The sequence below is a fragment of the Venustampulla echinocandica genome (genome assembly GCF_003357145.1).
Source record: "Venustampulla echinocandica strain BP 5553 chromosome Unknown scaffold_2, whole genome shotgun sequence".
Classification (NCBI taxonomy): domain Eukaryota; kingdom Fungi; phylum Ascomycota; class Leotiomycetes; order Helotiales; family Pleuroascaceae; genus Venustampulla; species Venustampulla echinocandica.
In genome coordinates, this window is record NW_022474207.1 from 1,816,479 (window position 1) to 1,831,590 (window position 15,112).

Below are 15,112 nucleotides of genomic sequence, written 5' to 3' on the forward strand. Positions count from 1 at the left end.
CAGAAGGATTATTTAGGCAAGCAGTCCATTTCCCAACAAAACATCCAGTACACTGCGAGCCACAATACAATGCGGTTCATACTCCAGTGCTTGTTGACAGTGCTGCTAACGAGTTTTCAGACTCGAGCACAAGATGACTTCTCCGTCACATCCACCGATAATTATCAATGGAGTCAGGCCGATTGGTCTTTGACGACGACGAGGTTTACTCCAGGGCAGTACCAATCGCGCCTGTCTCTAGCAAACGGGTAGGTTCTGAGTCCATGCCTTGTTTTTAATTACAAAATGGCAACATTCCTGACGATAAATTAGATACGTGGGAGCATCACTCGCTGCCGCTGGTCCATTCTTCGAGATAGATGTCAATCAGACTGATCCCTCTGGAATACAGCCTATAAACGGATGGCCACTTTATGATTCCAGGATTTCCTTTTCGACCATCTCTGGTTTCTACAATGTGCAACCCAATGCCTCCGGAACGAACTATCCATGGCTGAATCAATATGGCTGGGAAAGTCTCATTGCCGGAATTCCCCACCCTACGGCCCTGATCTTCGCATTTGGAGACAATTATCTCGATGCTACAGTCAAGAAAACGACCATTTCAAACTTTGCTTCCAAAATATCATTCCAGACCGGCGTGGGTGAATGGTCGTATACTTGGACCCCTGAGAATGGTGCAGCGTCATTCAATGTCTCGTATGCTGCCATCTTCAGCAGAAAGAGACCAAATGTCATAGCTGTGAAGGCAACCATCACACCTACTAGTGACATAAAGGGAACTGTTACGGATCTCCTGGACGGTCGAAGTGCTGCGCGTTCATATCTAGATAAAAAGGGACTGGATCAGAACGGAACTGTTCACTCCTCGGTCCACCCCAACGGTCTGGCTAATGTTACCGCATACATTGTCTCCGGAGTCGATGTCACAAATTCGTATACGAATACCTCTTCTAGAGCGGAAGCAACCGGAGCATACATTAGCTCCAATGATACAACAATCGGTCAGACTTTTGACATTTCCCTGAAGAAAGGAGAGACTGCCACATTCTACAAATACGTGGGCGCAGCTTCGAATGACAAGTTCCCTGAGGCTGAGGATGTCGCTCGTCAAGCTCAATCTGATGCCCAAGGCGAAGGTTGGGACGCATTGCTCAAAGAACACACTGAAGCGTGGGCCAAAATCATGACCAAGGATTCTGTGGACGACTTCTCTGATCCAGTTACCGGAGAGTTGCCTACAGACTTGAACGTCCAAATTCTGCACATTACCTCCGTCGCAAACACCTATTACCTCCTTCAGAGTATGCAGCCTGATGGAACTGGACTCAACGATAACAGCATCTCCGTTGGCGGACTCGTATCCGATTCGTACGCTGGTCTTGTATTCTGGGATGCAGATTACTGGATGGCACCGGGTCTTAATCTTGCCTATCCTAATTGGAGCAAGCAAATCAGCAACTACCGCATCAAGCAGCATGAACAAGCCATGGCCAATGCTGCGTTCAACAACTATCCGAATGGCAGCGCGCTCTACTCCTGGACATCTGGGCGATATGGCAATTGTACCGGCACGGGCCCCTGTGTCGACTATCAATATCATCTCAACCATGACATTGCTTTCAATCTGCTCCAGCAGTATAATGTCACGAACAATAAGACGTGGTTTGACAATGGGCCTCGACAGATTATTGAAAGTGCGGCTATCATGACGTCTCATCTATTGCAGTATAACGAGACGACGAAGACTTACTGGATTCATAATATGACGGACCCAGACGAGTACGCGGTAAGTTCCTATTTGGATTCTTTTAACTTCGTTTCGTATTGGCCATTATGGATAGTCGAGGGATCTAATTTATTTAATCTCCATCTCATTATGAAAGTGGAAAGTCGTAAAGTGTTGCCTCGTGTTTTGTCTCCTTGGCATTGCATTTGTATCCCACCATCATGTGCCTCCTTCATCCCTTCTAAAGGGAATCTCACGGATAATTCCACTGTTGTATTTTGCTGACAACAAACGCAGAACAATATCGACAACGGAGCGTTCACCCTTGGGTCTGCCGCCGAATTACTGGAGCAGGTCAACGCACTTCGAGTGACCGAAGGGTTACCCATCAACGAGACGTGGGGCCTCCAAGCTGCGGGCATCGCCTTCCCCAGCGCCCCATCGAATATCACTCTTGAATACCCTGGAATGAACAACTCCGTGGCAGTCAAGCAAGCAGATATCGTACTTTTGGCTTACCCGCTAGACTATGGCCAGAACTACACCGAAGCCGACAAGCTCCTTGATCTAGATTACTATGCGAATAGACAATCTCCAGACGGTCCCGCCATGACATATTCCATATTCGCCATCAATGCAAATGCACTATCTCCTTCGGGTTGCTCAGCTTATAGCTATACGCTGAATGGGTTCCTCCCATATCTCCGAGCACCTTGGTTCCAGTTCTCGGAACAAGAAGTGGATGATGTCTCCATAAATGGCGGTACCAATCCTGCGTTTCCGTTCCTCACAGGCCACGGTGGTGCCAACCAAGTCGTCCCATTCGGCTTCTTAGGGATCAGGACCGACCAACCTGTTTTATACCTCAATCCGTCCCTCCCCCCTCAGATCCCTCATATCAAAGTTCGAACCATCTACTTCGCCGGCGCAACCCTCGAAGCAAGCATCAACAGAACCCACACAACTATAACTCGCCGCGCAACGTCCCCCTCAGTCGGCCTCGAAGATCTCTACGCGGACGCCACGCTCCCATTCATAGTCGGCAAGCCCAACTCCCCCAGCTCCCCCAGCACGCCTTACTCACTCGCCATCAACCAAACCATCACAGTCGACAACAGAATGTACTGGGAAAAGCTGACCAACGAAAACAACCTTCTCCAATGCCTCCCCGTAACCAGCTCCGACCCCCACGCACAAGGCCAATTCCCCAACTCCGCCATAGACGGTGCAACATCTACACGCTGGCAACCGTCCACCAACTCCTCCGCATCCATCCTCGTAAACATGACCGGTATCCCCTCCTCCCCGATCTCAGGAATATTTTTCGACTGGGGCACGCGTCCACCCAAGTCCGCGGTCGTGTATCTAGGCAACACTACAGACGGGACGCAACTTTATGGAACCGAGGACGTTATCACCATTAATGATATTACCCCAAGCATGCCGTATAATGAGACGGAGGCGGCGGCGAGTAGTCTAGATGTCGTCCCTGGTACGGGGAATACGACGACGATTAAGGTTGCGGGCGGGGCGTGGAGTGGGATGTTTGCGAGGTTAGAGGTTGAGGGATGTTGGGAGGATGATGGGGATGGGGCGACGGTTGGAGAGTTCGTTTTGATTCGAGCGTAGACGGAAAGAAAGGAGATAGAAGTTTTAATATAATATATATTTTGAATTTCTTTGTAATGAAAGCCGTTGATCAGTAGAGTAGACTGATAGTGAAATTCGAAGCGGTTTAGTGTGTCTAATAGTACTGCAATATCAGCCTTAAGAATAGAACTAACTTACCTACCTAGGTAGGTACGTAAACTCAAGCCTCTAATGCCAAACATATTCATCAGCAATCATATATACCTTATTCATATAGACCAACAACCTGGCTAAGAGGCTACATGAACAAGATTCATGAGATATTTTGATAAAAGCGTTCCATTCATTTGTATAGCGTATAGGACAGCGTATATTCATAAGCAATCGTTTCTTCGTAAAAGGGAGGTACCTCCTCCCAAGGACCACCCAAAATTCCCTATGTAAACAACAAAGTATGAAGCTAAGATAACCCCCGTCGCTTGACCCGCTATGCTAGCGAAATGTCATATCTGTGTAAAAAAGTACAAGTGGGTGCGCTGTGATGCAGAAAAATGCCACCTCCAGTTCCATTTGGATTTGCTCCTTGTTCCGTGATGATACAATCCGTTCCTATGTTTCTCATGGATCCAGCCCTCCGTGGATCGATCTGGTGCAGAGCAGATCAAATTTGACTCCGGCTCAGGCTCCGGCTTCGACGCCTCCTTAGAACGTCGTCCACGCCGCTCTGAACAGCCTTTGGATGGCTAATACTAGCCCGCAACTTCTGGTTCCTCTGCTCTCTCCGTCTCTCGCGCAACTTGTTCTTTAATCCGCTCCAACCACCATATTCAACGCGGATACCAAGACCAGGGATTGTTTGACCTCCCTTCGCAGACTTTCTCTGCGCCTTTGCTACGGCATACGCCCGCCTATCTGAGCTGCTGAAACTCGAATTGCTCCCCTGTTTCACGACCCGGAGATTGCCACTAGTGCTTTTGCGCATCGTTCGCCGCTCATTAGCATACTGTGGCCGCTCGTACTCATCCTGAATGGGTAGGATGGCGAAAGTACGTTTGAGTTTTCCACTCAAACTTCGTTTCGGAGGGGCAGGTCTATTATCGATCTTGGGATAGCCACCAACAAGTTCATCGTCAGCAAATCCTTCATCTTCTAGGTCGTCCCAAAAATGGGAAGGTCTCCAGAACGGATGTAGTCTGCTTCCATCGGCTGGTCGATCTGCCACAGAAGGATAAATTGTGCTAGGATTTGCACCGCCTCGGGACGTTTGCGTAGACTCGTCCACTAACTCTCTTCGGCGATTGCTCAGAGAAAAGGTTCGCTTCAGGAGTCCTGGGCCAAGGAGTATGGCAGGTTCTGAGTTTCGGCGGTTCCTGAACGCTCGACGCATTAACGACATACCCCGCGTTGGTTTGTTGTCGGAGGTAGTAGGTCGTTCATCAAAGTCGACGTCATATCCCAATTGCTTCTCCTCCTCCGCTCCCGGTGTAAGCCCAGACGGTGTGGCTGGGATAAACTTAATCGCCGGCGGTGCTGGTGGCACACGTGGATTTCGGAGCGGCGAGTCGATTTCGTCCATAGGGTGAGTAGGCTGTGGAGGCGTGACAGGGACGGTGGTAGCTTGGTCATTTAGCATCATTGTAGGCGGCGTTGGTTGAGAACTCCCAGCAGTTCCTAGAGCACGGGGCGAATTGTCCAAAGAGGCCATTTGTTGGACAACGAGCAATGACTTGTTCTGGTGGGGGTATATGGACACAGCCATAGCTTCCGAGACTTCAGCGGTCGTCCCTGCAGTGTCATACGAAAACTGCGAGAATGGAGTCACTTGTGCTGATAATCGCTTCCCGAAGAAGGGGTCTCCATTATGGTCCACATTCAAGTGAGGACTATGATTTCCCAAATCCTTGTGTGATTCGGCAGATAAACGGCTTTGTAGACGTACTAACTCGGGCTGTTTTGGGATTTCCGGTTGCAAGAGATTATGGGCCTTCAGGCTCTCGGTAGTCAATGAAGCAGCTCTGGAGGTGTTGCGGCTTGTTGGGGCTGAAAGAGACGATCGTCGGGCTGGAACATTCGGTGGATAGTCAATTGTCCGTACTGAATCTCCAGATCCAGCAGATTCTGACATAGTTCGATTCCGGCGTGGAAGAGAATCAAAATATCCAGGATCATTGAATTTAGACGAGCTAGAAAGGGGTGCTGAATTGAGAGACATGCTCCGTTTGGTCCTGCGGCTACTTGTTGATCGCAACGACGGGGCTTTCGACGATTTTGTTGACGAATGTCGGTCTGGGATGACAACCACAGGAATACCACCATTTTTCAGAACGGTTCGACGGGATTTCCCACTGGAGGATGCCGTAGTCACGGTTGTGTTGGAAGCCAGACTTCGGTGCCGTTGCTCAGGAATCCTCCCAGCTGCGTGATGTAGACGATGTGGTTCGCTTGAAACCACTGAATTTGGTGCAGAGCTCACGGTCGACTGGTCTGAACCAACATCTCTAAGGCCAATTTGTTTCTTGGTATGCCTCAACGTCCTTGTCCGAGTTGGGGGTGCCTCAACTACCATCGCTTCCACAACAGTTGATGCAATTGAACGTCCTGACATGGTTGAAAATCGTCTGATGTCAAAGCTGTCGGGGGATTCTAGGCCAGCGACCGAAGGAACACGTTCTCTCCTTTTCTCAATCGATGCCTTCTCCGTGGCTTCTTTTTGTTTTCGATGTCGCGATATTCTTTCTTGTAGCGGTAAGCTTCGAACGACCTTTGTAGCTTGGGTTGGTGAGACAATATCATCCTCCACAACCTCATCTGCGGCGCCATCCGTAAACATATCCAGCACCCGGCCAGGTCTCTTCCGCACAGTGACATTCCTCATGAGATTGTCGTCCCATTCCCGCTCCACTTCGTTTGATTCAGATGCCCATTCTCCATCAAAGACATGAAATTCTTCTAGCGGAGAATCTGCATGCGCCCTAGGCGTTGTCGCACCTTCATTGTCAGATTCGAGCCCCAGACCCAACCCAATCTCTTTCCGCCTCCGACGTTTCTCTAGAAGCCGCGTGACTGCCATCGCCGATGGTTTTGCGGAAGGTAGAACTGGCCGTGCCGTTGATCTCTCATCTTCATCTGACGAATATGGATTTTCTCGAGCCGTCTTGAAAGAATCCGCGCGCGAAGAGGGGTATCGATCGATTGCGCGAGGACGAATTGCTAGGAGCATCGCTCGTGGAGGGGTAACATCTGGAGTCGGCGGGCTTCTTTGATTCGGTGGTGTGGTAGGCACCGATCGGATATCCGGATTGTTCTTGGTAGCCGGAATATCATACTGGTTCGCGGTAGCAGGAGTGGTAACAGTAACAGTGGCAGTAGCAGTGGCAGCGGCCGGATGACTCCCTGACGACTGCCGCGAATGGGTTGGGGGAGTTGGAGGCAGATCGCCAATTCTTCTAGATGTGTGCTTTAACGTGCGTGGGCTCGACGTATCTGACTTGGATATCGATATCGATGCTCCCGTATCTATCACCAGATCTCGGGACCTCGCTGCCGGGGTCGAGGGGTAGACCTCTGTCATACGTTCCTCCCGGGGATGAGGCAGGATCTTGTGCTTCTTCAGTAATGTCGTACTCACTCGCTGAACCCCATTCGGAGCATCGAAAGCGCTTGCCAGCTCCCGGGCCGGCATCCTGTGCCAGTTCGTATTGGTCTGTGTGAGAAGCATCCACGCTGATTGCACTGCGAATCCTGGGAAACAGAGCTGAACGGTTGATCGTTCGCCACCCAGTTGTCAAGTGGTGAGCGCACTTCCAGCAGTCATCACCTCACAGCTCATCGGAGCATTACCGCAGCTCGCGTGGATCGAATGCTCGGTTGTAGTTGTAGGTGTCTTCGACTGCCTCGTTGACGGTCGGGCTCATCGAAGGCCTTCAATGTCGCCGGGCCTCGATCTCGCAAGACTCGCAACGTCGGGAAGCGAGAAGGTGGAGGCAACAGGCGGGAGGGTACAGGGCGATGGCAGGAACAGGAAAATCGCGGTCGTTCAGTTGAGACGGGGCGTTCTCGAGCCAGAGGGAGGATAGAAGAGGTTACAAAGGTGAGGACGGAGGGGAGGTGTAATGCGACGGACGAGCTCAGGAGATGCGATGGCGCTGGAGGTTGAAGAGTACTGAGGGTACAGTCCAGTGTGTTCTGCACTGGTACCAACCAAGGCGGCGCCAACCAAGACTGAACGAAACGGCACTCAGGCTACCTCACGGCGGCACCCAGCCTCCCGACGTCAGGTACACGTATACAAGACCACGGTGCACCTCTGTGACTGTCTCTGTCGATGGGGCCCACTGGCGACAACTGCAATGCGATTCGAGTAGTCCAGCGCGAAGGACCGGGAGGTTTGCACTCGTAATTCGGGGATGTTGAAGGGCTGGGGAGCAAATGACGGAAGGAAGATCTGGCCCTGGGAGCAGACTGGACTCGCTGGAGACTACGCTACGAAGGTACCAGGTACAGAGCACAACTAAACCAAACCAAACCAACCATATATCTCACTGTCTACGACTTTACGGAGGGCTCTGGTGCCAGTGAAGCACCCAACTCACGGCCTGATTGGGCGGGGGACTCTGTTCCCGGCCTTGGGATTTGGCGGCGATGCTCGAATCAAACGTTGCAACACGCCGAGCAGGATGCAAATCGACTCTTTGCTCGTCTCAAGTCCCACGTTGGAGCAGGCCAGTAGGAGCGGCTGCATGAGTCGCATGCAATAGAAGTCAGGTTACAGCAGCTGAGCAGCGAATCAGCTATGCCACCATCGCCATCCGAGGCATCGCCGAGAACAGAACATGGCCAGAAGCTGCAATAGCGTCACGCTTGCTAGGGGGGAGGGGGAAGAGGAAAAGCCGATAGATCAAAACCAAGGGGAAAAACTGACAAGATACAGGAGAGGGGCAAAGAGCGGAAGTCAAAAGCAAAGCAAAAGAGAGCAAAGCGCTTCCACACCGTATGGACGATACCAGCCAAACCAATAGCCGTGGTTACTCACACCTTCCGTATTGCCCAGCCTCCTTCTCCTCAAAAGCAAGAGAAGCAGCTACATTTGCGAAATGCCAAATGCCAATTGAATTGGAAGTCGAAGTCGAGTGTCTCAACTGACTTGGAGTAGCAGGTCACCCGCCCAAGGCACTTGAAGAATCTATTCAGCCTGCGCACGCTCACTGCATCTATCTGCATCTGCATCTGCACCTCAAGGGGGGTTGGGAGTGTCACGTGAATGATTCGCTCCCCGATCACTTCACGATTCTGTGCACTCCTTTCCCGTTAATGGAAACAGAGAGGGACCAGTCAAATCTTCCAATCCAACAATAATGGTTTTGTTTATCACACCGCCGAATATCGGGGATGCTGGTCTAGTCTTAGTTGCCGCCGTACGAGTGGCGCTGGTTGGCGGGAAAGACGCCCGTGGAACGTCCCGGTCCCGCCGTGCCGCTTTCTCCCCCCTATTAGGTGGTTGGGTGATAGCTGAATCAATACATGCAAAGTAGCACCAACCTCCAAGTGTACTACAGAGCCTATGCAGTGCCCGTCTCCAACTCAGGCCATGCCAGGCCATGTTTTCGGGATTTACTTTACGTGCAATACTCAAGTCGCAAGGCAATATATCTTCTTCCATTCAAGCCTTCTTGCTGCGGTGAAATTGGGAATGGTCGATAGCTTGAAGCTTTATGATTGCCAAAAGCTCAATTTACGGTAGGTATTGGAGTTAGTATATATCTTAGGGCTCTCAAAAAAGACAAAATCTGCCTCAACTGTCCCTTTGTCTTGTCTTGTCTCCGGACATCCGCTCTAGAAATAGCTTAAAAGGGCTATATTCGGTTCGCACTTATCTTAAAATCTAACTGGGAAGCGGTCCAGCCTTCCTCGTCCGTATCCAAGTAATCTCGCGCGAATTCTTGTGCTTCGTGTCACTCCTGGTATATGGGCTTTAATCTTATTTAACTCTCATCTAGTAGCTGCTGAAAAGGGAATACACAACTGCATAATATTGCGATGTATTTCAAGATCTTTAAAATTATCTTTACACCTCTCTGAGCTTGAATTGGGTTATCATCAAACCAGCCACAACCACCCGTTCTTCTGTGAAATGTGCCTCTCACTTATTATACAGCCCCTGATAGGAAGCCTCGTTTTCGCATACAGTCTTGTTTTCATTAATGCAGTCTGCAATTGTATTTCCCACAATTCGGCCTTCTGTGTAGGCCCCTAATCATCCCAAGTAATGAATTAGCCTTTATTCTTCTTATTGCCAGAGTGAGCAAACAAGAATGAAACAATATAAACATAGCATTCAAACGAACCTTGTAAAAACCCAAAATACTCCACACTAGTAGCCTCCCCCGCAAACCACAACCTCTCCACATTCGCCCTAAGGTTTTGATGTGTTTCAAGACTTAGTCCGGGGGGCCAATTCGAATAACTGCCATAAGCCCAGGGTTCTATGCTCCACCTTGGGTACATAAAATCTAGCGGCTCCGGGATATCGTTCCCGAACATGTTTCTCAAGGCAGCCATGACTTCTGCCTTAGTCGCATCATCTGATTGGTGTTCTGCGCGGTAGGATTGTGCGTATACCACCGTGACGAAGAAGATACCCGAGCGGGGGATGAAACCGGGTGCTGAGAGTGACTGCCAAACGGGGTACCAGCCGCGCTCGATGGGATCGGCGTAGAGGAAGAATTGCGTGTTTGAATCTGCGCCCTTTTCCCAGAAAAATGTACCGTCCGGGGATGGTGGGAATTGAAGGAAGATTTTGGTGTATGTTCCCATTTGCATACTTTCAATGCCTTCTTGTTTCCAATATGGGAGTGCCGGTGTGAAATCTACGGCTTCGTTTTGGAGGACGCCTAGGCTGAAGGTGCAGATTGCGTAGTCGGCTTGAAAGCAGGAGCCATCAGCGGTGGTGATGGTTACCGAGTTGGAAGACCAGGCAACGGATGTTATGTTGGCGTTGAGGTGAAGACGGGTATCGTTGGGAGTGAGGAAGGTGGATGCTTCGGCTTGGATGAAGTAGTTAAACCCCCGTTGGTCGAAGACGTAGTTGTTCTCCCCGCTGAATTGGTAAAATGTTTTGTTGTAGTTCTGATACTCTAAGCATTTAACGACGATATTATCGAATCGAAGGGAGGACTTGCCACAACCGCCCATGCCTGACTAGACTGGTCAGGAGAATAAGTATATTCCCAGTCAAACTCCCACCATTCTGCTGCTTGTTTCTGCATATTCTTCTTCGGTTTCCAATCCGCGATACTCAACCCCGTCCTCATAGTCCGATCTTGATAGGTCTGAGTGAGGATCGTCCCGGCATCTTGCTCAACGGTGGAATACGCATTCTCGTAATCATCCAGCCGGGCAGCATAATCCGTAGCGCCATTCTCATCATACGTCTGAATCGACGAATAATTCGAGTACTTGTTCTGCAATCCCCACTTCTTCGCCAGCGTCCAGATGGGATTTTCCGGTCCTCCTTCTGAGCCTAATCCTTGGACCCAGTTCGCGCCTAACTCGACGGTATATGGTTCACCAGTTGCGGCATTATTTCCGAAAGTCGTGTGCTTTACTCTGCCTCCGATGTAATCGTTCACATCTAGGATCATGAAATCTCTGATCGAGGCGTTGTGCAGTGTTTGGGTGGCTGTGATGCCTGCCATGCCTGCACCGAGGACCGCCACTTTTGTCTTCGTGCATGTTCCGTTTTGATAGCGGGGGACGATAGGGCTAGTAGTTGTAAGATGGACAAAGGAAAGTAGGAGGGAAAGAGAGAGGAGTTGGAGTCGGACGTTCTTGCATGGTAGAGATAGAGCCATTCGCAGAGACGGCAAGCTAAACAGAGAGGAGAATCTCGCTTGAATGGGATTTTGGACTCACTTACTCTGCAGATATATTGTAGGAACTATCCCAGCCATCTTGATGCAGTTTTCGAGTCGCCAGCCGTTCCTGCAGCAGAGGAACATATCGTTATGTTCCACATGCATGGCGGACGGTATTGTATCCTTCGGCTTGAAGGGGACATTATCGTGGCTAAGATCTTCAAAGACGAACGACGCCAATGGCTGAATTCAAGTAGGATACTTTATGAGCTGTGTATATCCCCGTAGGTTTTAAGTTGGATGGCAACTTGATGGTAGCACAACCTAGAGACCCCCGGGTTTGTCTCACGCAAGATGGCAATTGCGAAATAGGCATAAACGGGTCTCCGAGGAGAGCGCTCCAAGTAATGTTTTAACATCGAGAAGTTTGTTTAATTTCGAGCATAGAATCTCAGGCCCTCGTGGTATTTTGGATCCTCCCCAACTTTAGCATTGTAGTAAAGTCGCCCGTCGTGAAGGTAGTCGTGTCGTTGGGTAGTATGTATTCGAGGATCGGTCCAGCACAACAGGATGTGTCCGAGACAATGCTGCAGAGTGCGCAGATCTTCCCTCAATCTTACTCACAAAAAGCTCTGGTAACTAGATGTATTTCTTCGGTTTTGTTATACCGCATTGGGGTTACCTACCGATTGCAACTCTACGTATTAGCAGGCTCTCCTTGTTTTCGTTGAATTAGAACCGTGATGCAGCAGAGACAACGCGTCACCTTGAAGTGGCGCAGGGTTCGGCGACAGCGACGCTTACGCACTCAAATGTTGTGCGAGCCGTGCCAATCCCCCCCAAAACTTTGGCAACGGAGCTTGCTAATCCTCTAAACCTGGGGAAATAGCCGTAAACATTGTGCTGAATAAACACTCTGCTCAGAAAGGACAATGACTAAGGAACTTTAGGCATGGGTATTGCGTGTATGGTATTTTTTGGAGTAGACATTATCTGGGCATTTCTCTCGGAATGTCGAGATGCCTATATGGATGCGAACCCCTTCCCTTAATATGTTACAGTCCCTCTCATTTGAAATATATCATTCGATAGCCTCCTAGTCTTGCTGTTTCGGTGCCTCGCCCCACCGTGACCTAGGGGATAGGGCTCCTTCACTCCGGTTATCAACACTCCTTTCATAACCAGCCCAGCCACCCATTCCAAGCAGTACTGATTAGTCAATTTGGTATGTGCCGGCACCACCCTAGAATCGTATCTTGTCGACCTTTAATCGATCGTACACCGTCCTTCAAGCCTCCGAAAGGCCTGCCATGGCGCCGGTAAGGGTCGAGGAGGCCGCTTTCTGCTTCCCCAATATTTCCTCATCTCCTCAAACATCATATCCTTCATGAATTCGTATGGCCCCTGGTGTCTCCGCCAAACCCGTGGTGATTCTGCTCAAACGTCCTACTTGACGAACTCTGAGAGCTCGCATGATCAAGAACAACATCCTCAAAAGGTATCTCGCTCAGAGGCGTTTTCCCATCGGAAATCACTCCGGCATCCTCTTCCCTCGTATGCGGTACGTCTGTCATGACTCTGGGGTGTTGAGGCCGCACTACTTCTTCATATGCTGGTGGAGGTGCCTCCCCAGGCGGATGTGTAGCAACTGGCACAGGCGGAACGCGGTTCTGCATCGTATGTAGCGGCATAACATTAGTGACCCGGGGGTTGTTGTGCGGAGGGTTCCTCCTCTTCCTCAGACCACAGCAATTGCAGCAGAACCACGCCGAAAGTATTATGACCACGACGACGCCGATGACAATAGCCATGGCGACGCCAGCCTTAGATCCACTAGTAAGTCGCTCGAAGAGACTGTCCTCAGGATCGTGGCCGGGGTTCGAAGCGGAAGGCGATGTTTCTTGGGCCTTAGGAAAGCGCCGCGTGGGAGTAGGATTCGCGAGGGTAGTCCAGACATCGTCAGAACTTGGGAAAAGGAAATTCGAAGCCATGTTGCTGGCTAGCACTTCGGGGTTATTGGAGTCGACGGGTTGGAAGAGATTTGTTGGTGGAATACTCTGCAGCTGCTAGTTCATGAGTTGCCAAGTCTCTTGCGAGAGGATGGATGACTGGCTCTTGAAGGCTCCTGGATAGCGGTCGAGGGATCAGGACGAAGATGGAGGTGGAGGTGGAGGTGGAATAGAACAGATCAAAGGGGGAAAATCAAAGTCTGACATGTACGAGGTAATCGCGAGACATTTTGTGGTTGCCCAACTCCCGCCAGCGACCTGGCGGGCAGCGGGTTCGGGAAACTTGTACGAAGGAGCCAGGCCGGGACTGGCACTGGCACTGGCACTGGGCTCTATCGGGGCGCAGCAGGTCAAGAGCTGGATACGGGGACACAATGCGACGGTTGCAGGGAGCAATGCTGCTGTGCTCGGATGTGTTTATCATTGGGCTTGTTCAACTACGCGGATCTAGTAGGTAGCTAAGATCAAGTAGATAGTCGTTCTAGAGCAGACTAATATTAATATAATAACGGTCAAGTCGACCCGAAGACCACGTGGGTTGAGGTCCCAATACCTAAATCTGGGATATTCTCGCTTGGCACAATCGGCAGAGTTGATAAGTATTATTGACATCGACTAAAATCTTACAGCCACATCTCGTCTCTACCTACCTACAGCACCTACCGGTAGGTACGGAGTATAACTTCCGTGCGCTTCGTTTAACAGCCCATTCTTGAATATTAAGCTCATGACCTCATAGTCTGTCCGGCATTTTAATATTGGCATCGGAGCGGCTGCAGCGAGGTTGATGCCGCCGGGGCCGCCGCGGAGGGATAATAATAGTGCGGAACTCTCGCGCTGGCCTAGCTACTAGCCACAACAGTCAATTGCTCGTGCAACTGCACTATGACAGCCTGGATTGATTGCTAAAGCCCAGGGGTCTTAGAAGCCCGCTCAAGAATGTGGATGTCGATTGGCAGATAAGCACACACACAGGCCGGGCTGGTAGTACCAGCACGATTATGAATCTTTTTGATACTCCCGCTCATGCCAATGGTCCCCACAATATCCGTTATTCCCGTAGTCGCTGGGCTGCTTAAGGTTGTCCGAATACTACCGTGGTTTTGCTGTTATTTGCAAGCAATCCCTCTTAGCAAACATGGTGGAATTATGTAGCATGATTGCCACCGGCAACTTGCTTGTTGATCCATTGAAGACTTTTGAGTTCTATGTATCCAGATGAGAATTGAAGCGGATCACTAGGATGGGTAAGCGCAATTGATGGAGCTCAAGAACGGCGAGGTGATGGCATAGTCACCACCAAGAATGATGACTCGAGGAAGCATATTCCTGTTTTTCCCCCAGCCCGTTCTTTTGGAGCATGACAGTGTCCTACGATATAACTGGGATATCTCCACAGTCTAGAAATAAAGCCCAGCTATTGAACAAATTTATCCTACAAATGTCCATTGGCAGCCCTAGAAGAGTGGGATGTTCATTCGGTGTACCCTGGTTCTATACCGTCTCCCAGAAGGGAGTGGCATTAAAGTGTCCTAGGAGGACTAACAATTAGAACCTGATGCGTTCCCCCTACATAGGTCGAAACCGTCAGTTCGCTTCATATTTTCAGTGCTAATCCTGCAAGCAGACTCAAAAAAATTCTCCTTGGTACGTTTAGTAATGCCTCATTTACAGTAGAAAACATTATCCTCGCTTCGGCTCCTAGAAATCCAATCAGATCTCGTTGAGGATTGTATCTGAAATCATTTCGATATATACAGCGCTCCCCACGATTGCTCTACCTTGCCATATCACTGAGCAGATCCAAACAGCTAACTGAACTAGCTGAACAAGAATTTGTTGGCTATTAATTACAAAGAGAATCCGTACGTAAAGCTGTACGGATTTGGCTAGATAGGTACCTAGGTACTCATGTTATTGGTTCAATAAGA

The 15,112-nt window shown here is 50.0% G+C and overlaps 4 protein-coding genes across 4 annotated transcripts; 1 reads left to right on the top strand and 3 right to left on the bottom strand.

Annotated features, from left to right (window-relative positions):
* Positions 1 to 69: 69 nt before the first annotated feature.
* Positions 70 to 3,358, top strand: BP5553_04958 (putative ATH1 Acid trehalase, vacuolar; the record flags this gene model as incomplete). The annotated part of the gene is made up of 3 exons (XM_032013581.1): positions 70 to 248; positions 313 to 1,789; positions 2,027 to 3,358. The coding sequence occupies 3 exons, from the start codon at positions 70 to 72 to the stop codon at positions 3,356 to 3,358; spliced, it is 2,988 nt and encodes a 995-aa protein (XP_031870181.1).
* Positions 3,359 to 3,980: 622 nt separating this feature from the next.
* On the bottom strand, positions 3,981 to 7,001 carry BP5553_04959 (Uncharacterized protein; the record flags this gene model as incomplete). The annotated part of the gene is made up of 1 exon (XM_032013582.1): positions 3,981 to 7,001. One exon carries the CDS (start codon positions 6,999 to 7,001, stop codon positions 3,981 to 3,983), a length of 3,021 nt encoding a protein of 1,006 aa, XP_031870182.1.
* Positions 7,002 to 9,596: 2,595 nt separating this feature from the next.
* On the bottom strand, positions 9,597 to 11,013 carry BP5553_04960 (Amine oxidase; the record flags this gene model as incomplete). Its single annotated transcript, XM_032013583.1, has 3 exons — positions 9,597 to 9,604; positions 9,664 to 10,452; positions 10,518 to 11,013. The coding sequence occupies 3 exons, from the start codon at positions 11,011 to 11,013 to the stop codon at positions 9,597 to 9,599; spliced, it is 1,293 nt and encodes a 430-aa protein (XP_031870183.1).
* A 1,544-nt stretch (positions 11,014 to 12,557) lies between these two features.
* On the bottom strand, positions 12,558 to 13,163 carry BP5553_04961 (uncharacterized protein; the record flags this gene model as incomplete). The annotated part of the gene is made up of 1 exon (XM_032013584.1): positions 12,558 to 13,163. The coding sequence occupies one exon, from the start codon at positions 13,161 to 13,163 to the stop codon at positions 12,558 to 12,560; it is 606 nt and encodes a 201-aa protein (XP_031870184.1).
* Positions 13,164 to 15,112: the final 1,949 nt, after the last annotated feature.